The 23,741-nt window shown below is 42.0% G+C and overlaps 1 protein-coding gene across 1 annotated transcript in view; it reads right to left on the bottom strand.

The window, feature by feature from the left end:
- nos1apa (nitric oxide synthase 1 (neuronal) adaptor protein a) overlaps positions 1-23,741 on the bottom strand; it is a gene marked incomplete at both ends in the record, with an annotated part of 147,292 nt that overhangs the window by 24,486 nt on the left and 99,065 nt on the right. The window contains 2 exons of the mRNA XM_083887541.1: positions 6,591-6,823; positions 13,435-13,570. Of these exons, the coding sequence (XP_083743667.1) occupies positions 6,591-6,823; positions 13,435-13,570 (369 nt within the window). The remainder of the gene's footprint in view (positions 1-6,590; positions 6,824-13,434; positions 13,571-23,741) is intronic.

Genomic DNA, 23,741 nt, shown 5'->3' with positions numbered 1-23,741 from the left:
TTTTATTAAAACCATCGATTACCATCTGTCTCGCCTCAAAAGAAAAATACACACAAAAGAAGAACACAAATAATTCAATAAATAAATACGGCGCAGCACTATTAAGTTATCTTCAAACTGTGACTTGTGTCTTTCCAATCTCTCTCTCTCTCTGTGATCCTGCAGGCAAGTATTTTCAAAGTAAAGCTCTTGAAGTCGACGACGTCCGTGAGATTTTTTTTTTTTCTTTTGAGCGCAGGACACCGAGGGATTCGTCAGTCTGAGAAGAGCCGACAGCAGGAGAATGAACTTTAACACTGCATTTCCCTTTCATGAGCTACCAGAGGAAGGCCTGCAGTGGATGCAATCCCTCTGCTCAGGGGAACATACGAGCACAGGTTTTCTGATGAAAACGCACACTTCTCGACACTATCTTCCATCACTTGTCCTTGCGCATAACCCCTTTAATCTGTCAAACACACAAAAAAAAACTGAAACAGGATACATACGTGTGCACAAAAGCGTCCGCACACAAACCGCTACACACTGTGTCATGAGAATAGAGGTCATCGCTGGGAGCTCGTTGTTTCAGTGATTTCACGCCGTGTTGCTTTCAATCAGGATCTGTAATGAAAAGTCTCATAACTCTGACGCTAAAGGGACCAAAGGAGAGAACAGAATGAGTCTCAGAGACTCCTGACTCTGGTGCGATTTAACAGGTTCATTTGGTTTCAACCTGTAGCCCCGAACATGACGAGTAGTGTTCTCATCGGCTTTGTAAACTGAAGTGTTGCCTCACAGTGTAATTATTTACAGGGATTCAAGGGGGACCGTATCTATGTTCCCCGGGTCCTATGTTCCCCGGCTCCTATGTTCCCCGGGTTCTATGTTCCCCGGGTCCTATGTTCCCCGCTTTGTATGTGACCGGGGAACATAGGACCCTTTTTCTAAAAAAGGGTCCTATGTTCCCCGCTGTTCACCCAAAGGGTCCTATGTTCCCCGCTTTGTATGTGACCGGGGAACATAGGACCCTTTCTCTAAAATAGGGTTTTATGTTCCCCACTGTTCACCCAAAAGGACCTGGGGAACACAGGACCCTACCCCTTACCCTAACCCTAACCCTAACCCTAACCCTACCCCTAAGCCTAACCCTTTACCCTGGAGCTCCACACCCAGGCTTCCACAAAGTGGGGAACATAGGACCCTTTTTTTAAAGGTCCGATGCTCCCCGATCGGGGAACATAGGACCCGGGGAACAATGGTACGACCCCATTCGAGGCTGCCTCAGGAACTACATAATTACCTCACGTTAATAACATCAGATCACAGGGACATTTCTCGTCAAACTGAAAGACATAATTATTCATGTCAATCTGTTTTTTTTGAGTAAAAAGCAACAGCATCAGTAACAAAGCGAGACGCCTTCTGATACTTTTATTACTTTGGGTGAGAAGACAAACGCCGCAAATGTGTTTCCTAAAGCTGGCATTGTTTCAGGCAACAGCCTCTCTCTCTCTGTGTGTGTGAGAAAATGTTCAGCGTGGGATGCTGATGCAATGATTTGTTTTTCAGGTAAGCAGCAGCAGCAGCAGCAGCTTTGTTGTCTGACACGGTTGACTTATTTCATTATTTCCAGGCTGATTTGTGTACCTGCTTTGAGTGTTGTTAGTTTTAACGCCTCGGTGAGCTTCAAATGCAAAAAAGGGGTCATCAGACGTCTTATCATTTGCGTTAATGGAGAGAAAATCAGATTCCAGGTTTTTATCCACGCTGAGCGCTTCAAAGCATGCTGGGGCCTTCAGGCTACTTCATAATACGGATTAGGTTAAATGTCCTTAGCTGTCTTAAAAGGCTTAAAAACACTTTAAAATAGACCATGTTTTTCAACACACAATTTCAAAGAAATAGACATTTTGTTTGTATGCAGGGAGTTTTGCATCTTAGACTTTAATTCATGGGAAAATGTAAGTGCTAAGTAGAACCATATAAGGTTCTTCGGCTTGTCCTCAAAGAAGAACACTTTTTGGTTCCAGGTAGAACCAGCCCTTAGTGTTACTAAGAATCCATTTAAAACCCTTTATTCAGGAAAAGGGGTTTTAAAGGGTTCTCTGGATCAAAGTGGTTCTGTAGTGTTACCAAGAACCCTTGAAAAACACTTTCCCAAAGAAAAGGTTTTTCAGAAGCAAATGGTTCCAGGTAGAACCTCAGCAATTGTAGAATAACCCCTTTGGCAGTGGCAGATCTAGAAAATTCTACATGGGGTGGCAAAGCTGGGGGGGGGAAAAGGTCTTGGCAGGGTGGCATGTGATGGCGCAAGAATACCCACATTTAATAAATGGATTTAACATAACAAACATACAAATGCTTTAAAACTAATTTCTGTTTTATCATGAACAACAGGAAAAAGCCCAGTGAATCGCTTAAAAAGTAAAAGTATTAATAGCAAAATTTAAATCTAAAATAAAAAAATTATAAAAAACTTGGATGAGGACCCTCTGCTGCCCCCCTGTAGCTCCGCCCCTGCTTTTTGGAACCCTTATTTCTAAGAGCTTACAACAGGAAGACAAATGACAAAAATATACGTTCAGGACAGACCCCTTTTTTAGAAGTATTTCACTTATATGCATGCAATCATTTGTGGAGATTCAGGAAATACTGACATTTATGAGGCAAGCTATGTATCTTGCCATCTGTGAAAAGCAATCATTCCATATTGCTTTAAAAGAAACAATATTTCACCTTCACAACACCCCGAGAATAAAAAAAACACAAACAAACAAACAAACCGTATATGTTGAAGCACAACACTGTTGCCATTGTGACGCACAGGCTTCACGATCTCAAAACAAAAAAGTAATAAAGTAAACATCACCCCGTATCCCCTTCGTCCTCTGCCCTCCATCATGCAGCATCCTTATGCTGCCTCAATCTAGTACACAATCACTCCTCTGCAAATGACTGTAAACCCCAGCTTGTGTGTTGCTCTGCCACCTGAGCCACACACAGCCACACTTGAGCAGCTACTCTTCACGGACTTCATTCATTTTGGAGAGACTAAACAAAGCTTTATCCGTAACCTTAACCCAACCACGATTCAAATGACAAGGCCCTAAACATAATCAGTTCATCAGAAATGAGTTCCTGCCTCATAAAGAACCAGTTTTTTGGTCTCCCTGTGAAGGCTTCTGGTCCTGACAAGATCAGTGTTTATGCCAGAAGAGAGGACACAAAATACAGTACAGTATATACACCCACACAACAGAGATGGCAGAAGCTCTGTCAGAGCTGTGTTTGAATCTGTAACACTGAGACGCTGCACAAAAACAAACACAAACACGGTGAAGTGGACGTCTGCAGCACAGTCGTCTGGGAGCTCAGCTGCCGTCGCCGTGCCGATGACAGCCTCTGAATAGAAGCAGGACGCTGACCGACACAGAGCTCATATCTTTCCACACAGGCTTTATGTGACTGGACTTTCCTGGTGGATAAGAGCGTGTAATTCTAACTTAAACATGGGGGGGGGGGGGGGGGAAGTCTAAAATGAAGGCCTTGGAAGCCTCAAAGCAATAAAAAATTGAAAATTGCAAAGGCCTGTGTAAACATTGCAAATCCTTCTTTTATGACAGATATTTACTTTCTTGCCAGTTTTCTTTTATGCTCAATTTTTCTCCTTCCTTCCTTTTACCACAAACTCTAAAAACTTAATGTGTGAACTTTTTTTTACTTCCTGGTTTGTTGATGTGTCTTTGGCTCAGCAAACACGAAAACAGGATACAGAGAATAAAAAAAAAGGGGGGGCGTGAACCTGGTGATGTTAAAGTTCACGGTGAGCACCTCGAATTTCCACCTCCTTCATTTTTTAAAAACTATTTTATGTGACAATAAACTCAAGATTTGCAGCAATTCAGGTGCTCACTAAATGCCCATAAACCACAGAACTAATTCGGTTAAGTGCCTCTAAAAAGAAATGTACTTACTTTTCAAAGAGTGCTTTATTTAAAGGGACACCGCGTAGTATTTATGGGTTTATATAACCCAAAATCCACTTTTTTATACATATTATGCGCTCCTGCATTGTCTAGTCGCTGTACAATAGTTTTTGTTTCATTTTCGTAGTGTTTCAAAAAGTCATGTAAAATAACATGGTCGCGGGCCGCGGTTGCATAGCCACTGTTAGCAGCGAGACACCATGTTTCTACCGGAGCCTGTAAGGACAAACGTGAGAGAACAAATCAAGCGTCGCTTTACTTGTAGCGGAAGTCCCGCCTCCACTCTCTCCGCTTCGTATGCTACGGCCGCGGTAGCTCGCCCTCTCCCTCGCCGGCTTCTGACAGCTCTACCGCGGCCACGAAGAGCTGTCCCTCTCCCCCTCCCTCTCGTTGTCTGAATAAATACTAGAACCTCATCTGCTGACACGTAGAAAGACGACGAGGGCGACATTTGACCGGCTGAGGATACCGTAGCGCTCAGGGAAGGGAGGGGGTGAGCAGAGGAGCAGTTCGTTGTTGTAAATTTCAGCCTCTCCTCTAGATGGCACTATAAACTACTTACTTCACCTTTAAAGCATCCAACATCAAAATAAATCAAAAATAGCACTGTGTTTCCGGGTGTACCTGTTTAAACTTTTTCACTAGCGTAACAGCTGAAAAAAGTCTGTGATATAAGAAGAGCGACAACATCAAATTCAACAGATTTGAGAGTAACAAGTTCAGCATTTTCACTTTTCAGGTCTTCAGATAGCAGTCACATCTATCGAGAGATAGACTGACATTTCAACTCCTTCGGAATGAAAGTCATTCAAATCAACTCAGTGGGCCACAGAAACAGCGTATTACCCCGCACCATAAATAGGACAAAAGCAACATCTTCACATATTTTTGTCTATCCTTACCCTCAAAGTCCAAAACTTTCAGCCTTTCCAAACTACTACTTTCCAGTTGGGAACTATTCTTTGTTCCCATTATCAAATGTTGAGAAGGGTCAATGAAAGTCGCAGTTTTTGGCAGCCTTTCATTGAGGCACCAAGCACAAAAACAGTGGTCCCTTACAGCCTCAGGGTCTGATGTAAGAAAAAGCTACATGTTCAGTTCAAATCCCACATTCGGCTTTTCAGCTCTTCAGATACAGAAAGATAATATAAAGTGATAGAATGAGATTTTACCCCCTGCTTCTGAATGAAAGTCATCCGAATCAGTGGACCAAAGAACGAGTGTATTAACCTGGAGCCTCGATAGGACAAAAGCAACATTTTCACTTTTCTCCGACTAGCTTTGCCCTCAAAGTCCAAAATCCCAGCAAACCGATTTCCAAACGAAACTTTTTTCCGAAAGACAAATCTTCAGTTGACAATCCAGTTTTAAATCATTACTGAGCAAAGCCCTGTTTCCACCAAGCGGTACCGTTCAGTACTTCATTACCTATTGTGCGTTTTCATTGTCAAATACTGAAAAGTCTCAGAGAGTCACAGGTTTTGGCAGCGTTTCACAGTGGTCCAAGGAGCAAAATATCATGAAGAAAGAACAAAAATGATGGATGTCCTGCATTGTTGCTCTCTGTTTACTACATATGATATGTTCTTCTTTGTGGAGTTAAGTCCGCTCAACACTACACAAACAAAATTTGGGTTCACATAGAAATGTCCTTATTTTTGAAGGAAAAACACTTTTTTCAATGAATATAACATTAAACGAAATCAGAAATACACTCATATAAATATATATAAATATATAAATATAGTCTATAAATATACATTGTTAATGTGGTAAACGACTATTCTAGCTGCAAACTGGAATATGTACATAGGTGTATAGAGGCCCATTCCCAGTGTTCTAATGGTACATTGTGTTTGCTAATGACGTTAGAAGGCTATTGGATGATGAGAAAACCCTTGAAAACCCTTGTGCGATGATGTTAGCACGGCTGAAAACAGCAAAGTTTGAAGGGCAAAATGATTATCCATCCATCCATCCATTATCTACTGCATTATCGGTCGCGGGGGGGGTACACCCTGGACAGTTTGCCAGTCGGCAAAATGATAATTTGGAATAAAAATCATTATTTCTAATCTTGTTTTGCAACTCTTTTGATGAATAAAAGTGTGAATTTTAATGGAAAACACCACGAAAATTGTACTGGTGACCCCAAACTTTTGACCGGTAGTGTAGAGGCCAGATTACAGTCCCGATCTGGGTGTCTTCTGATGCGAGGCTGATTTGATGAGTCTGTAAGCAGAACCCCCGCAATAACCAAAGAGAGCAAGTTGACCGGGATACGGACGCTGCATACTTTTGTTTCGGACCTAAAGTCATGAATGTATCCACTGTTTTTTGCGCCTCATCACACACAACAATCAGCTATTAACTGATGACGTTTCCGAGTTTCTGTGAGATCCCAAATCCCTGGAGTCTCCTCCGTGAAATCTTTTCATTAAACCTCAAGTGTGTGCTCCTGCGTCTTGACTGGATCATCTAGTCTAGAGGATAAAAACGCGGTTGCAAAGTTGGCTGCGTCTGTAGCCCAAAGACCCCACGGTGGAAACACAAGCCAGGTCAAGGTGTATCATTGAAAAGAGACTCAACACCGTCATTTCTACTCATTCTTTAGTGACTTACCTTGTTTTCTGTAGGTTCTATCTCAGGAGTCTTGGCCGTGGCGTCCAGATCGGTCACTCCTCTGTTGAGGTCTAACTCCTCGGTGGTCGGCGGCAGCAGCGCCACCGACACGCCGGCCTCTTCCGCGTCGATGTCCGTCTCCTCGGCGACGATCGAGGGCTTCTCCGCGCCCGCTATTTCCCGAGCTGAGCCGAGGAAAGTACACACACACACAGGTGGATGAGCACGCACGCCTGCATACACACATGTGGGCATGAGCATGTACACACGCACACATGGGCGGACACACACATGAACACAACCCAGTTAGGGAACAGAGCACAACAACAGCTTGAATAGTAACAGTGTATCATACAGCAAAATACATCTGTGCAATGCTGACAGCACTCTTCTGTCTCCAGGGAGTTTCCATGTTCTCGAAAAACAGCTTTCTAATTGTGTCTGCTACATTTGTTATGGCACATACAGGTCTAAATGGGATTTAGAGTGTGCTTCAAATGTACAGTAATTAACTATCAACTGTTTTTGCCTGTGGATGAGACCAAAAAATGAGAACAACCTTGGATTCTGGTTCTGTCTCATCGAGACATTTCATCTGTTTCTATTTGGTTATAACTCACTTTTTAACAAATGTGATTTTTTTTTGTTGAGTCAAACACAACGATCCACTTCAGTTCTGTAAAAGCACCAGACGTCGCGTTACACCAGCCAACCTACTGAAAGTGCTAGAATCATTTTGCATATTCTACTCAAGGTCAACACTGCAAAGTCTAATTTCTCACAAAAAGGTCCCTAATGTTGATTTTTGCAAATTGAGTTTTAACATTTTGCCTTAAGCCTTCTGGACCGTGTTGAACATTAAATGTTAATGAAAACACGAGGAAACACATGCAGCCGTAAAAGTAACTTTTATAGTAGAACCCGTGTTTGTCCTACTATTTTAATGTCGAGAAATATCTGCCGTGGAAAAGACACGCTTGAGTACTTCATACGCATTTTGAGTTAGAGGAATTGACAGCTTGTTAAACAGTTAAAGACCAACATTCAATCAGATCAGTCCAGTTCCAAACGCCAGTGAATCGATCGCCGACTTTGACGGACATAATATTTCTCAGAACAGTTATCGTGGTTTCACATAAAAGACATTTTTCTTTGATTTAATGTAGTTTTAATGTAGTTTTTTCTGACATTATTCAAATTTTCTTATCACATAAATCTGTTGCCGTCTCAGCCTTGCTGTCTGTGTATTCAGTTGTGAGTTTTACAACTTATTTTTAATTGCTGGTGTCCTTCACATTTTTGTTTAGATGTTGGCAATTTAAGGTTGTGTTTTGCAGCACTCGAAAAAAAATAATTTATCATTTAACATGTGATAGTACTGGGCGCATTAACGGCGTCAACAGTAACGCATGACGCGTTTCCATGGCGACTGATCGGAAAAAATACGCACGTGACGTCATGTTTACTCCGGAGTCCAGGCACCGTTTAACAGTTAGCTCTGTTAGCTGCATTAGCTCCTTTTAGCGCCGGGTAGCGTTAGCCTACAGTCGAACTGGAGCGGTCTGTTTATTAAAGGAAAAGAGCAGCGCTAACAAATAACCAGCGTACCTGTGTACTGCGTTTGTGTGCCTCTGTTTTTTAAGTTTAACGTTACTTTAGAGACTCATTTTAACAATCGGAAGTCACGCAAACATGACGTCACATGCGTCTTTTTCCAATCAGTCGTCATGGAAAGGCGTTAACGTGGACGCCGTGAATGCACAATTTACCTGGTATCTCAGGATTATTGGACCAAAATAGTCAAATGACACGAGCAGTTAATGCAATTTCCACAAAATGTAAAGCTTTATTCAGCGAAATATTCATTTATTTTTCTAAGATCAGAATCGTTTAGCCAATTTTATGTGAAAACACCGGGGAAAACGCGAACTGCAGTTATTTACTTTCTTGCAGAGAGTCGATCGCAAAGATAAAAACCCAACTTTCATCGCCTGCACATGAAGGAGCTGGAGTCTGTACGAGGTTAGACCAAAGACTGCAGGCAGCACCGAACTTTGGGCTACGATCAAAAACACAGGAATGTCGAAAAGTGTGTAGTTTTTTTGGATGAAAGCTGAAAACTGTAAATATTTATCCACATTTCCAGTAATATTGGGACAGATGTCACTTGGAACACAAATACAATTATTCTTAAATGTCAAATGTGCAGGGGGGAAAAACTCGTGTGAAAGAGAGATAAAAGGGAAAAGAGTAAAAGGTGACATTTAGCCTTGAATATTAAAGACAAGTTGAAAGTGCTTATTAACAGGAGTCGGCACTGCTTCAATTTCTGTCCGTTCCCTTTTTTTTAATCTACACCACTCTTCTTCTTTCTCCTCTAACTATCTCCATTTATCCGTCAGGTCACAAGTGAGACTCTTTTTTTTTTTGTTCTTTTTCATTCACGCTCAAAGTAACATGAGCATAAGGGAAATGGAAAATAAGCTCAAATGTTCTTTCACTCCTTCTAAGCGTGTTTGATTTGCCTTTGCGGTTATTTCTTTTTTTTTATTAAACATTTCTTCAGCTGAGATGTGATCAGATATTAAATATGTATTTCAGAGCAATTTCATTTGGCCCTGATTTCTATGCGCTTTCATCTCCATCTCTTTCATGGCCTGAGCTCATCCTTTTCACCTCATACCTTCACTCTTCATCCCACCTTCATCCCCCTCTTCCCATCGATCCATTATATTACTTCTCCCCTCTGTGCACAGTGCTGCGAGAGCCATTCTGCTCTTCCACTTTTATGTTATCACCAACAATATGACATGACACCCACACGCTGTCATCTCTCTTCCTCTGGCTTCACACTGCTGACATGTCTTCCTGTCCTTTTTGCCTTCTCCTCTATGACTTCCACTCTTTTCAACCCCTTACTTCCAATCACAGATTTCAGTTTTACAGTGTCAGTTTTGCAGACAGGAGAGGAGAATCTGTAGGAACTGAGGAACTGTGCACATTTGAGCTACGTATAAAAAGCAAAGAGCAGAGAAGGCGTGCAAGGGTGGGTCAAAATATGGAATTGGTGAAATATCGTTGTCCTTCCTTATGCAATACAAGAATCCATATACCAGGGAAAATATCGTTATTTTACTAGGAGTGGGAATCTCTTGGCACCTAACGATTCGATTCGATTATGATTCAGAGGTCAACGATTCGATTCTAAACCAATTATCTCTCGATGCATCTTGATGCAACAACTTTTACTTTAATACTTTGCTACTCATTTATAAGTAAGATAAAGCAACATAAATATAAAAGTGGTAGTGCCCCCTCATCTGCCTCATCTGGTGCAGACAAACGGCCCTTTTATTTCTGCGCACCGCCCCTGCACTGTTATCTTCTCCCTCTCCTGCGCCGTTCGTCGCTCCTCTGTGTCTCCAAGCGCTCATTTCATATCCAAAGCAGACTGGATCATTTCTCTACATGTTTTATCTCCACATAAAAATAATAATCTTTATGACGAGGATGGAGTACAGTCGCGATGAAGTGCAGGTGATCCGAGTGAAAAGTGGTGACAGACTCTGAAGAGCAGAGCGCACTTTTCATCGTTTTCACTCCGTGGTCTTAATCTTTGTGAAAGAAGATGCTTTAACCCTGCAATTAAGGGAATAACAGATGCATCAGATGAGCTGATGTCTTTAGTTAACTGCTCAAAAAGAGAGAAAATGTTCTCTGGTGCGAAGTGAATGTCGCGGGGAGTTCATAATCTGTGCCGCACGCAGCCAAGTTTCGCTTTTGCTCAGAGACTTTCCAGCTTTTAACAGGTGCTGTTCCACCGTGTTGTAGCTGTGTTTCGACCGCCGAATTATCGGTGCATCCCTAAATATAACATCTTTATCGACAAGAACCATGTCACCGTAATAATACGCACTTGATAGTGTGACTTGGGTTTCAATCGGCACCTGAACAAGCGTGCGCTGCGCTGATTACATGGGGGAACCTGCGCTCTTGTTCCCCGGTATAGAAAAAGCCGAGGTGTATAAAAAAAATCTATCTTAAATAAATAAACAAGCAACGCAAAGCCTGGCGGGCTTGTAATACACTGGGGGAAACCCTGGCTCTGCAGCGCGCGAAGCGAGCAGAATGTTGCAGCAGGCGAAGTAATTTAATTTTTTAAAATTCTGATTATTAACTTATCCGCATCAATTCGGAATCGTTCTAGAGAGAATCGCGATGCATCAAAGAATCGATTATTTTTCCCACCCCTATATTTTACTGAATAAATGAACATGCTGCTGTGTTTTGTACAACTTTCAAACAATCTATTGAGAATGAAAAACCACTTGCCCCTACTTTTTGTCTTTTGTTGCTTCCGACTCCCTGTTCTCCGTCACCTCTCCTTCACTCTACTTGTACTGTTCATCTATCCTTGCTCCTCGACCATGATCCCCAACATCCTTTTTTGCCTCTAATAAGCGTGCCCTCTCCCTCCTCTCCTCCACGGCTGTCCATGCTTTTCTTACAGATTTCCGTTCCTCTAATCCACCATCTCCCCGCTCCTCTTCCTTTCTCCCTTTCATTGCTGTGATAATTAGTTCTCCAGATAAGCTCATTGGATGGTGCATGGCAGCTCTTGTGTTGCTTAACACACCATGACAGTTAGTGTGGAAGTATGTGTGTGTGTGTGTATAGGCTTCCATTTGCATGCATGTGGGGTCCTCGTGCGAGCGTATAATATACGCGCACAATACCTATACATATTATGTGTAGGAATTGTGCGCGCGCATGATCTCGGCGGGCTCATCGGCATGTGAAAAGCCCAGTTCGTCTCTGAAGAGCTGCCTGGAGTTGCGGAGATAACGTGGGCCCAGTGTGACACTTCCACGTCAAGGTCGGGAGGGTGACCGCTGGTGCTGGCTGCAGCAAAGGCTGGAACTACAGAGCGACAGAGATAAAAACCCCCCCACGTCTGTCCTCTCAGAGCCCACTCAGAAGCCACGTGTCCCTGGGCTGCTGGTTCATTCAGACACGCGGCGGCGGCGGTGGATAAAAGTATCTCGGGCCACCAATGTTGTCGCGCTGTTGTCTTTCTGTGGGCTGACTCATCCGTGACATTCACTCCACCATCACCCTCTCATGCTTGCCAACTTGGGCACAATGCAGACAGGAATGAGTGTGTGCCTGTGTGTGTGTGTGTGTGTGTGGGGGGGGGGTACATACATACACAATACAATCTGTTGGTGCTTTGTCAAAACATATGGCCAGAGGAACTCTGTAGGTGTTAGTGTGCATTGTCTGCGGGATGCGTCAGCCGCAATGCGAAGCTGTCCCTGGTGTACACTCTGCTCGTTCGATGTTCAAATGAATAAATCCCCATCATAGTCTATTCTTTCTCTCTTTTTTAAAAATGTTTAATTTAATTAAATGACCTAGAAATTTAAAAAAATCTGCTCCAAATTGTTTATCTCATCGGATAAGCTCTGTGCTTCTGCGGAGCTGAAACCCTGCTCATCCTTCCTGACCCACTTCTGCACAAAACGCACATTATCTAAAGCTGCAGTGTGCGACTTTTGTTTGACATGAGATCCAAACAGTCCTAATTAGCAGCAGTCTGTGAATTCATTTGATAATGATTTTTTTTTTTTTAAATGACGCACACTTTCAGAAACCATGCAGCTCACTGCAACCAAGGTCGTACGTTCAGTGGTCGAATTTCTTTTTTTGTCCACTCCAATCCAACTTTACCTGTGAAGCACTTTGAAACAACCACAGCGGATTATTAAAGTGCTGTGCAGACTAATAAATAAAAGACATAAAAGTAAATTGCGAATAAAGACGTTTGCGTAAACTACTCACATAAATTGCTAAGGTGTAATACGAGACACAAATCTTCAGGGGAGGGAGGCTCGCACGTTTAATAAGACAGCTGCTACTGTTGTCCTGCCAGCGTAGCTCAGCGGGTCATAATAGCTGATTTATCCCATAATTAGTTTGTTTCACGGTAAAAGTGCCACGTCAAATTGTGATCATTTCACACTTAAGAATACATTTACCTTCATGCAACCTTATATTTTATTGATAATTACTATTATTATTAGTTCTATTTTTATAATGATTATATTTTAATCTGTAATGTGCAGGGAGTGAAATTAAAACTGTAGTATGCAACACTTATATTGGTATTTATAATAAAAACATGTCAAATTAGCTCACACAAATGCTGATTAAACTCCACAAGACATCATGTTATGTATAAAGACACAAGCGGAAGGTAATTGTGGAGGTAGAAATTCTGCACCGAGGCTTAAGGCGAGATGATAGGCAACGGCAGAATATTGACCGCCAAAGAGCTGTCCACAGTGTCCGGGCTTTACAGAACGAAGAGCAGCAGCTATTGTTTGACATGCAGCGACAAAGCTGGATTTAAAAGGGTTAAAGTCCCAAAATACACCAATTATGTTAAATATTTAGCCTTGGTCTCCTTGTCACCTGGTAAGTTTTGGACAAGGCTATGCTTCCAACTTTGTGGCAACAGTTTGAAGAAGGACCTTTTCTATTCCAACATAACTGCATCTGAGTGCACAAAGCAAGGCTCGAGTCCTCAACTTCATGATTGAGCACCTTTGGAATGAACTGCAACAGAGATTGTGAGCCTCAAACCTTCTCGTCCAACATCGAGGGTGTCTCACCTCATAAATGCTTTACAGAATGATTGGACACAAATTCCCATAGAAAACGTTTAAAAAATACTGAGGAAAGTCTTCCAAGAAGTGTGGAAGCTGTTATAGCTCCATATAAAAGACATATTTAACACAATGCAGTCCAGAAATAAGGTCTGGTGTACGTCTGTGCCACGTACCTGTGATGGACGAGTCGTTGCCGTTCTTGTCGCCGTCCTCCTGTCCGTCTGCGTTCTGCTGCGTGTGATGCAGACTCAGCCTGTGGCAAACCTCGAAGGCCTGGCCGACCGTCCGAACGATGCGCATGGCCTGACTCTGAGGAGAGAGAGAGAGAGAGAGAGAGAGGGACATAAATGCAAAAGTTGCATCTCTGAAGAATGCAATCTGTGACACATGTGTGCCTTCGAGTTGCTTGTATTTTGTATCAGACTGAAAAAAGTCAGACAAACATGTACATGCATGTATGTACGTGTCACAAGAAGCAATTCCGGTACTGTGCAAATGCAATATTTTACACTTTCTCACTAGGGTCATGGGCTTGGATTGCGTCTCCTCTTTCTTCCCTCATTCTGAAACACGGCAGGTCACGTGAAAACAGCTTAGGTCTCTGTGTCTGCCCTCTTTTCTTGTCCGTCTTGTCATAGCAGAGAGGCGTGCAAGCAGAACAGATTCCCTTTTTTTTTTGTTGTTGTTGAAAAAAAGCCCCAGACCCAAAACAAGCAAAAACAAACAAAATCCTTCCTTGTCCCCTGTGGAGCAAAAATTAAATTTGGTGACCTCAGGCTCAGTATTGTAGATGAAAAAAAAAACACATAAATAAATGGGTGTTTTATTACATTCAAACCTGAGCCCAGGTTTGGCAACATTTGAGGTCTGAGGATTTGGCTTCGGTACAAAGAGGCTTTTGGTTTGGAGTCAGAATAACTCAACGCACACATTCACTTTCTGAAAAGCAGTGAGGTCTGGCTTCAGTGTCTCTGTGTGTGTGTGTGTGTGCGTTTCCACAAAGTGATTTAATATTATAATTATTTTATGCCATAAAAATGCTGCTTCAGCTTCAGAAAACCGACTACAACAGTGCAACAAGTGCTGACAACACTGACTCAACTGTCTTTGTGTAATTGTTTTTTTTTGTTTTTTTTTAAACTACATTCGTTTTACTAGATTATAGTGAGGACACAGAGGAAGTGGAAAACAACCACCACCGATGTCTGTATATAAATAGGAAATACAGAATAGAGATCTCAGGTTTACTGTGCTATTCTCTTTGTCATCAGGGCAGACAACAACCTGTCCTTAAAGTAATTTTTCTACTTCTACTGCAGTTTTTTAATGACAGTGAACCAACTGTAGGCTCTAATTAACATATACAAGGGATAATCAATCAGGTGCGCTTCCATAAAGTGGTGCCAAATACCACTCAGGGTTATTTGTGTTCAGTTTCCACCCTCGATTGTCCTGGAAAACTTGTTTGGTGGTTGTTCTAAATGAGTCGTTTGTACATACAGTATGTCACTCAGAACTCGTGAGAACCGATTGTTTTTTTTGTCGCCCAATTTCAACATTTTGGGAGCCTTTAGTTTTGAAGGCTTTTATGCAGTAGCATCCTCAATGTTTTCCGCAAAATATATCAATCAAAGCTTTTGCAGGGAATGACACAAGGGGAAAAGGCGGAGCCAAAGGACTTATGAATACTCAAAAAGTATTATTAACCAGTAGATACATCTAAAGCCATATTAGTGGCTGAAGACCAAGAAAGATAAACGATTTAGCCACCGAGTTGAACGGTTTGGTTTGGTTTGTTAAGTATATTAACATATTTATCTTGTGTTTCTTTAGCAATAGTACCAAAATAAACGGCCACAACCATTTTATGCTTGGGTATCCTTCCCTTGGGGTTCCAGTCAGCTGATTGGCAGTGACATAAAAATGTCACTCGCTTGCAATTGGTGTAAATATCCCATTGAAGTCGCGGCAAACGCCCGCACTCTGTTCCTCATACAACGTTTTGATGTCTCGTTGAGACAAACGGCCGCAAAACAACAGGAAGCAAGGGCCGCTGGACTGCACCAAACTGGACCGTGCCATGATGGAAAACGAAAAGTTGTACAGCAAATAGTGTCACACTTCAGGTTTGTGGAAAAATATCACCAGTCAAATCAGGACGCACGCCCCCATGACAGTGAATTAAGAAGACAGATTTCAGCCTGAACCACCTTCAGATTCCCATTTGTCCTCTTGACACCTTTTTAATTTTCTGGAAATGGGTATAATATCCTGAAACAGCCAAGACAGATCTAACAGAGATAAAAAAAACTATTTCCTATATATACACAGCACAATATATCAACTGTACAGCGTCAATACAAAAACACTGTCATGAGTCCTGGCCTGTTAGGTAAGGCTCTTTATGGGAAGCAGCAGGTGGAATCAATTTAAGGTTCAAACTGCTTTAAAACTTTCTATGACATTGTTCAAAGATGGTTTGTCCTTGGAAAGGCGTCCACTCCCTCCTGCTTATTTCCCTCTCCCTCAACCACACTGTTTCTCGTCTCCTCCATCTTCTTCTCCTTCAACCATGAATCACTCCGCTCTCTCGTCTTCCTCTGCGGACCCTTCTATTCATGTTTTTTTTTCACTCCAGCTGGGCCCCAGCCCGACAGTAAGCACATGTTTTTTTATTAGTTTTTTTTTTCCTTTGAAGACGTTTCCAGCGATTAGTCATACAGGGGGATGAAAGCAGTGAACGCACAGAAAAGCTCACATACTTGACTGACTGGGAAACACAGTCACAGATTCCCCTCCCCCCTCCCCCCCATCCTAAAAATCACATGTAACAGGCCAAAATATCATGAGGATGTATCCATCCTCATCCCCACACGTCGATACTTCTGTGGTGATAATCATCTCAGTTCCAGCTGGGGTTCAAATAGCCAAAGCTCAGATGTGGTGACATCCCTCCTGTCGCTTTTACAATTCATTTAAATTTCCTAAGTTTCTCTCTCTCTGACCTTTCGGTGCCTGATGCTACTCTTTTGTTCTTATCTCGACATCCTCAGGCAACTAAAGAGCACACAGAACATGTTCAGTGAAAGCCCCGAGGCTCTGGAATGACGTGCCTGAGGAAATCAGGTTGACTGAGTAAGTTCTAGGGGAGTGTGACGATCTCGATTGTAATCGAATATTGATAGAAACGACGGCGCAATCTCGACCTTTGAAAGCAAAGAATCGAGAATCTAATGGAATTGTGGATTTGGTGAATCGTGACACCTATAGACAGTTTGCTCTTAAAGCAGACCTAGAGTGGTCCTGTTGCACATATATGTTAGTTATGGAGGTCAACTTACTTTTATGGTCAAAAACCTCCTCGTTGCTGTAAACGAGCCGATAGAAATCCTCTTTTCTGACTCTGTTTCCCAGCGGCGAGGTTTGAGGCTCAACTCTCACACCCAGAAGACAGAGTCTTGTGATTGGCCAGTATATTCAGCACACAAACTCTCAGAAGCGCAGCTCCCCCCTCTGGAACGGTGGATGCACTGCTACTCATTATCAAAACATTCTTTTAACATTGTTTAAAAATAGCTTCTTCACGACTCCCCGCCGCAGTCCCTTTTATGACTTTGACCCGGAGTCAGACCCAGAGTCAGAAGACACTGTCGCTCGTGAAACACCTCCACAACGGACGTTATTCTTCTTCTGCGGTTCAATGTACGCAACCGGATGTGCCCGGACTAGTGCCCGGACCAGGACGATCTGCTGCTCCAGAAAACCGGTGTTTACGTAACCGGACCGGGTTTTTTTCAGAGATCTCACTGAGCCCGAGATTACAATACAACACAGCATTCTCAGCAGTGGCTGAATTGTTTGTTTAGAACCTCCAGGGCTTCTTAAACAAGGTAATGACGCAGATACACACTAAAAAACAGGATTGTTGGAATTGGAACTAGATCGGTCTAGATCGCTTTAAGACCTTAGAGCTTGGTTTTTATCCCATTTAAGGGTCTTTTAGAACTTCTTTAAATGTCTTCATGATTTTGTGTTTTATTGCTGCCTTGAGAAGAACTCTGCAATCTGGATTTTGAAAAGTCTGCGATAATGAAGATAATTACCGTTATAACCTCTCGGGAGTTTATATTTTCAGTGTCATTTGTCTGTCTGTAAAAGGATTAAAAGACATTTTCATACATTTTGCAAGAAGTAAAATGTTATGAAAACACAGTACATATGCACTAATATCTATGGCCAGGTACATATATTGCTGTAAAAGTGTGTTTTCAGAGCACTTTCTATGCAGCTATAACTCGTATTATTTAGAGGTCTGCACATACATCCCTGGAGTGGACAAATATTAATGGACACTACAGAAAGTGTAGTAGAGTTTAACACAAAGGAACCAGTTAAATATTTCAAAAGCAGAACATATGTCTGCAGGGTCAGTAGGTGGTGGTCATTAAAAAAAACACTGTGATTTTTCAGGTAAACACGCTGCAGCGAACAGCTTCACAGTCGTCTTTAATCTTCGGCAAAGTAAGCAAAGGAGAATATGAGTATCCGAGGGCACTGTGGACATTTTCAGTGGAGCATATCACCAATGAAACCGGGGCCTGTGTTGTAATATGCTATATTTATTTTAGTTGGATGTTGAAAATTGGTCCTAAAAAAAAAAAAAAAATACAGGGAAGCCAAGACAGCTAGATATTTTTCTCTCTCTGCTCCTGTTAAAGTCTGCCAGCAGCATTTTATAAGAGGCTATTGTTTTAGAGAGAGTCTTTTAAGGGGAAATGTAGAACAATGTATCAGTGTAGTAGTTAAGCCTCATTGTAATAAAAACTATGCACAGGCTTCTCTGTATACTAGTAATGAAGGAGGCTGGGCCAATAAAGTGAAAGACTTAGACCCTCGAGGCAAATGTGCAATGTGTTATTGGGCTATTTGAATAAAAGTTGACTCAATAATATTGTCTGTTATATTTCCCCCTTTTTTTTTTTTTTTAGTGTGACCATGATCTTCATTTTTATTTAATAACAACATAATCACATATTAACTGGAGAGGTGGTTGATAAAAAGCTTTCCTCATGACAGTTATCTTCAGCTATATTGAATTCAGGTGTTTCTATAAGGATCTGGGCTCTACTTGGGCCCCTTATCTCCCAAAGCCCAATTTATACTCCTGCGTAAAGTGCTCTGCTTGTCGAATAGCCTCTGCGTTGTCTCAGCCTGCACAAAATATTTTTTTAAGTGTCCATCACTCCGTCAAGGGACAACGTAGACGGCAAGAGCTGCGATTGGTCCTCAGGACAGGCCGAGCGAAGCTGCTCTGTGCCGGCTCACAGTGCGCACCGAGCGTCCACAGAGGCAGAGCTGATCACCGCCGACAACGTCGCTGCCAAACTATAAATACGTCATATCTTAATACACACAGCACATGTTTAGACTCTAAATGGCCAATTTCTCGCCTCAAATTATCTTAAAAAGTGCTAAGTAAAACCATATATGGTTCTTCTTCAGTCCTCATAGGAAAACCCTTTTTGGCTCCAGGTAGAACCTTTTTTATAAAGGGTTCCACCAAGAACCCTTTTGAAACCCTTTATTCAGGAAAGGGGGTTCTCTGGATCAAAATGGTTTTTACTGGAACTATTAGTTTTACCAAGAACCCCTTTCTTCGGGAAAGGGTTTTTCAGAAGCAAATGGTTCCAGGTAGAACCTCAGCCCTTGTAGAAGGACCATTTTGGAACCCTGATTTCTAAGTGTAGAAACACTCGATGAACGTTTTTCCAAGAAGAGTGGAAGCTGTTCCAGCTGTAACAGGGGGCCAAAACCATATTAAAAATACATTTGTCAGGACTGTTAATGGACCGGAGAACCCATTCTTCAAAAGATCTTCAATGATGGCAGCACACATGACTTCTTCGAGACTTGTCCCTCAAATTCAAAGCCTGCACTCGCTGCTGGAAAGATGTGAAATGGTTCCTAAGTTGGACATGTGTCACCGTCTCTCTCTGCCCTCCCTCTGTACGTCTCTTGCCATCATTGTTTTCTTCTCTCTACCTCCCTGTGAATTCAGCTGAGCGAATATATCCTCTCTGTGTCTCACTCTCTCTCTCTGCTCACTATACATCAAACTGCCAGTGAACTGGTTCCCTGCAGCTCCCTGCAGCCGAGCGTTCTCCCTTAGTAGCTATAAGGGATAATGGCCAGTCCAAAAGTGTGACGCTGATAAACCCCCGCAAAGGTTTAGTTGGTGCCTTCACTGTCTGCTTGGAAGTCTCGATGCAAGCAGAGAGATGGGACTAAAGGGAATATAATGCAAAATCTGGGTAAACAATGAGAGGATATGGTGAGGGATTTACTTGTGATTACTTTGCCTCTCTCTCCCCTGTTGATGAGCTCATTCATTTGTCCTCTCTCTCATTTCCTGTGTTTACACATTCACTGTGCATCCCTCGACAACTCACACATTCATCACTCGCACACAGTGCACACTGGGTATTTTGTTCAATGTTCTTATTAACCGTCTGAGCTGCATCGCAGACACTGCGTTAAAGTAAGGTCCGGTGTGTAGGAATTAGTGACATCTGCTGGTGCCAAGACTCCCACCTTTTTCTGAAATGTGTCAGGAAAGGAAAGCGGCCTTCGCCAAATCCAAGACTTAAGACCACTTAAGGACCTTACATTCACAAAATATAGTGCTCAAGTAGCAGAGCAATCGATCCATAAAGAGTTCCAGGTTAATACATGTGAGAACAAGGAGAAATTCCAAAGACGGAATCCAAAAGTGAAATCGAGCTGATTTAGACATCGACGTGACCTTCATATCTGTGCCCAGTCTCAACATAAACGCTCATGTTTTACCCCTCAAAACTGAGCTCTTTACAAAAACCTCCAAAGAAAATATAGCAGTCAAGTTAATTGGGTGTGTCATTGAATGACAGATTTAGGGATTGATTGTCATTTGTAGGGACACTTAAGGAGATTTGAAGGATCTGTACACAACCAGCAGAAAGAACATTATTCAGATGACTCTGTCGTGCAAAGCCTTTTGCTTGAAGCTCATATTATTTTCATTTTAAAACAATTCCACACTGATGCACATCTTTAAGAGTTAGCTGTAGGCAACAGGACTTGCTTGAGTGAAGCTGAAGACATAACAACTTTCATCCAAGAGTCTTCACTCAAGCAAGTCCAGTTGCCTAGAGCTAACTCGTGAAGAACCTTCACAGGCTTACACTTACACATAAGTAAGTCATTCAATTTACGCCAGTAAACCCCCCCTAAATGTTACAGACTGGACCTTTAAGTATAAGCACGACATTATGGACTAACAGTAATGGGCGGAGATCAAGTGTTCGAGAGAAGTGTAGGTGAAAACCAAGAGACCAAAATAAGCAACAATCAAAGGAAAGCCCCTGTGTTTGTTTGTGCGAGAGCATGAAATAAGTGGAGTGAGAGAAAATCAGTTCATGACGCCTCAGCGACTCTTCTGAACCATTAGCTCCATTTCCACTCTGCACAAGGCAAGAGTTACTAACACACAGGGACACGCGATCGCTCAGTGCTGCCATGGTTAGCTTAGCAATAGCTTTTATGTGTGCGCGTGTGTGTTTTTTACACAATCTTTCATTTGAACTGTTATTAAAAGTAGACTAGAAAACACAAGCATAGTGTAACTCTACTCTACAGCTCATCTCCACACACCTATCTTTGCTTTATTGGATTTGAATTAAAGCCATATTTCACTGTCAGAACCATTACATGTTCTTACCCAACAAACCAACAACTACTGCCTGTGTTTCCTCCGATACTTTGGTTCCCTCCCACAAACACAAGAAAGACAGGGATTAAAATTAAACTTTCTACCCTGTGACAGACTGATGAGCTATCAAAACTGTGTGATGCACTATTGCAGACAGAGGGATCTCCTTACAAAACGTTGCAATGTCATATCCTTGGTCATCTTCAAAGAGGTCCTCGTGTTCAAAAAGTCTTGGGTAACTTGAACGGAGTAAAACATCCTTTTTTAGCTCTGAGGACCTGGTTTACAAAAATGTCCTTGCAGTTTCTCGGATGTGACCAAGTGGCAAATCTTTATATCATTCACTGGTTGGTGAAGTGCTGTTTTTTAAGCTTCCTGTTTAGTATTTCTTTTTAATCAGATTTGGAATTACAAGGTTGGGCCTGACAGAAACCCCAGTGACTGACCGTTTCTGATCGTTTTATCTTCTTATATGTGAATAGTTTCTGTGTTAATTTGCTCCACGGAACAAAGAAATTATTAAAACTGAATCATTTTGGTTTGTGGACAAAACAAGACTTTCGATAACATCGTCATTTCCAGGTTTGACGAACACTGATCAATGTTTTTTTTAACCTTTTCTGACATTTTATGAACCAACCGATTCATCGATTAATCGATAAAATAATTGACAGATTAATCGATTACAAAAAATAATCGTTAGTTGAAGGTCTAGTCGTATTCACACCTAATAGTCTTTGCTAGACTGGGTACGATTGGGGGTTGAGCCGGTCCAAGTTTGCTTTCACACTTTAGTGAAACAAACCAAACCTTTTCAATAACGTATTCCCCTCCTCGCCTGAGGCGGCGCTGCATCGAGAATTGCTGAAGGAGAAGACGAGAAAACAATGAAGAAGAACAACGATTTATATTGGTTAATGCAGGGAAAGTTCTGTTTCCTCCACTTAAGAGCAAAACATGGAGCTGCATCAAATCCTATCATTTTATGCGAACATACAACACATACACGCTGCAACAATGGGTTCATCCATTTCTCCCGGCTATCGCTCAAAACACGCATATGTTTTGGTTGCCTTTACCCATGCCCTGCATTAAAGTCCACTTCCTGTATATGGTTCACTCGAAACGAACTAGGATTCAGTGAGAATGAGCTGTTGTGAATGCACCGGAGGATTTAAGTCCCTTATCTGCTGCAAAAGCGTTGCAGCCTGAGCAAATAGTTGTTTAAAAAAAAAAGAAAAAAAAAGACAGTAAGAGACAAAACACTTAAGATGGAGGCATCATTACTCTGAGATATGGATATTCAATAATAAGTGCTGAAAGGCTATTAAATCCAACTATCTTAACCAGGCTGCATCACTCAATGCTCGTGTAGAAACCATTGATCCTCAGCTCAGGATAAATTGCAGAGCTTCATCCACGTCGACGGTATTACACCCTGCAGACATTAAGATATAAACCCAGCACACTTCATCACTCTGTAGACTAATATATGTGACCCGAAACTGCCTTCATTTATAATGCAGCTTCATCGGTGCCTTTGACTGTAATTACCTTTGAATACAATCATCAGAACATAAATTAATACGCAAGGCATTTCAGGAGTAATTGGTCTTTGTAGTCACAGTGGAAGGCGGGAGATTCAGCTTGTCAGCCTGAACACTAAATGACAGCATATGGTTAGAGGGCATCGATCCACACGGAGACAATTCCATAAACACTTGGCACGATAACTGTAGCGCTCTCTCCTCCTCACATCCAGCTGTAGACAAGAGGTGAGTCTTTATTATGTCAGTGTAAATAAACAAAAACACACCGCAGTTTGCACGGTGTTCAGAGTTATAGCAACTCAATCCCCCCTCCGTCATCGCCATCATTTTCTCTGACATTTATATTTGTCACAGCTCAGTCTCTTAGAGCTCGACACCTGTTTCTGGTTCCCCTCTCTGGCAGCGGTATTAGAAAAAAACTCCTGCAGGTTATTCTGACCTCAACAATGCCCGAGGCTTAGTAACTCTCAAAGAATCACTCCTGGCACAGTGCGAGACATTCACAAGACTACAAATAATCTACTGTGTACTGAAAGACTTTCAATGCACGTAGCGTACATAATGACCAACCTTTTAAGAAAGAAGAACCTACCATTAGGGCCAATAAAGGATCCTCACGCTCTAATATATTTATTTATAGTATGTTTGAAAACCATGGTTACAAAAACACTTACATTGAATTAAATGCCTTTGCTTCGAAGGTATTATACTGATACTGCGGCTCTGATGTACATTCTTAGAAATAAGGGTTTCAAAAGGGTCCTTCTACAAGGGCTGAGGTTCTACCTGGAACCATTTGCTTCTGAAAAAAGCCTTCTTCTGGAAAGGGTTTTTCAAGGGTTCTTGGTAACACCAATGGTTCCAGTAAGAACCATTTTGATCCAGAGAACCCTTTAAAACCCCTTTCCTGAATAAAGGGTTTTAAAAGGGTTCTTGGTGCAACGCTCCAAAAGGGTTCCAGGTGGAACCTTTATAGAAAAGATCTACCTGGAGCGAAAAAGGGTTCTCCTATGAGGACAAGCCGAAGAACCTTATATAGTTCTTCTTAGTGTACTGTAGAGGAAGAGGCTGTTCATATAGAGCTTTAGATTTGAGGTTTGTGAAGGGAACATTGAGGAGGCCTAAAGTCTGAAGATGTTGGTCTGACTGAAAGAGAATTTGTCAAAATCGGACTAAAAACGGG

This window comes from Microchirus variegatus, assembly GCF_963457635.1.
Source record: "Microchirus variegatus genome assembly, chromosome: 4".
Taxonomy (NCBI): domain Eukaryota; kingdom Metazoa; phylum Chordata; class Actinopteri; order Pleuronectiformes; family Soleidae; genus Microchirus; species Microchirus variegatus.
The sequence above is the reverse complement of the archived record's forward strand: the minus strand, read 5'-3'. Positions and strand labels throughout refer to the sequence as shown.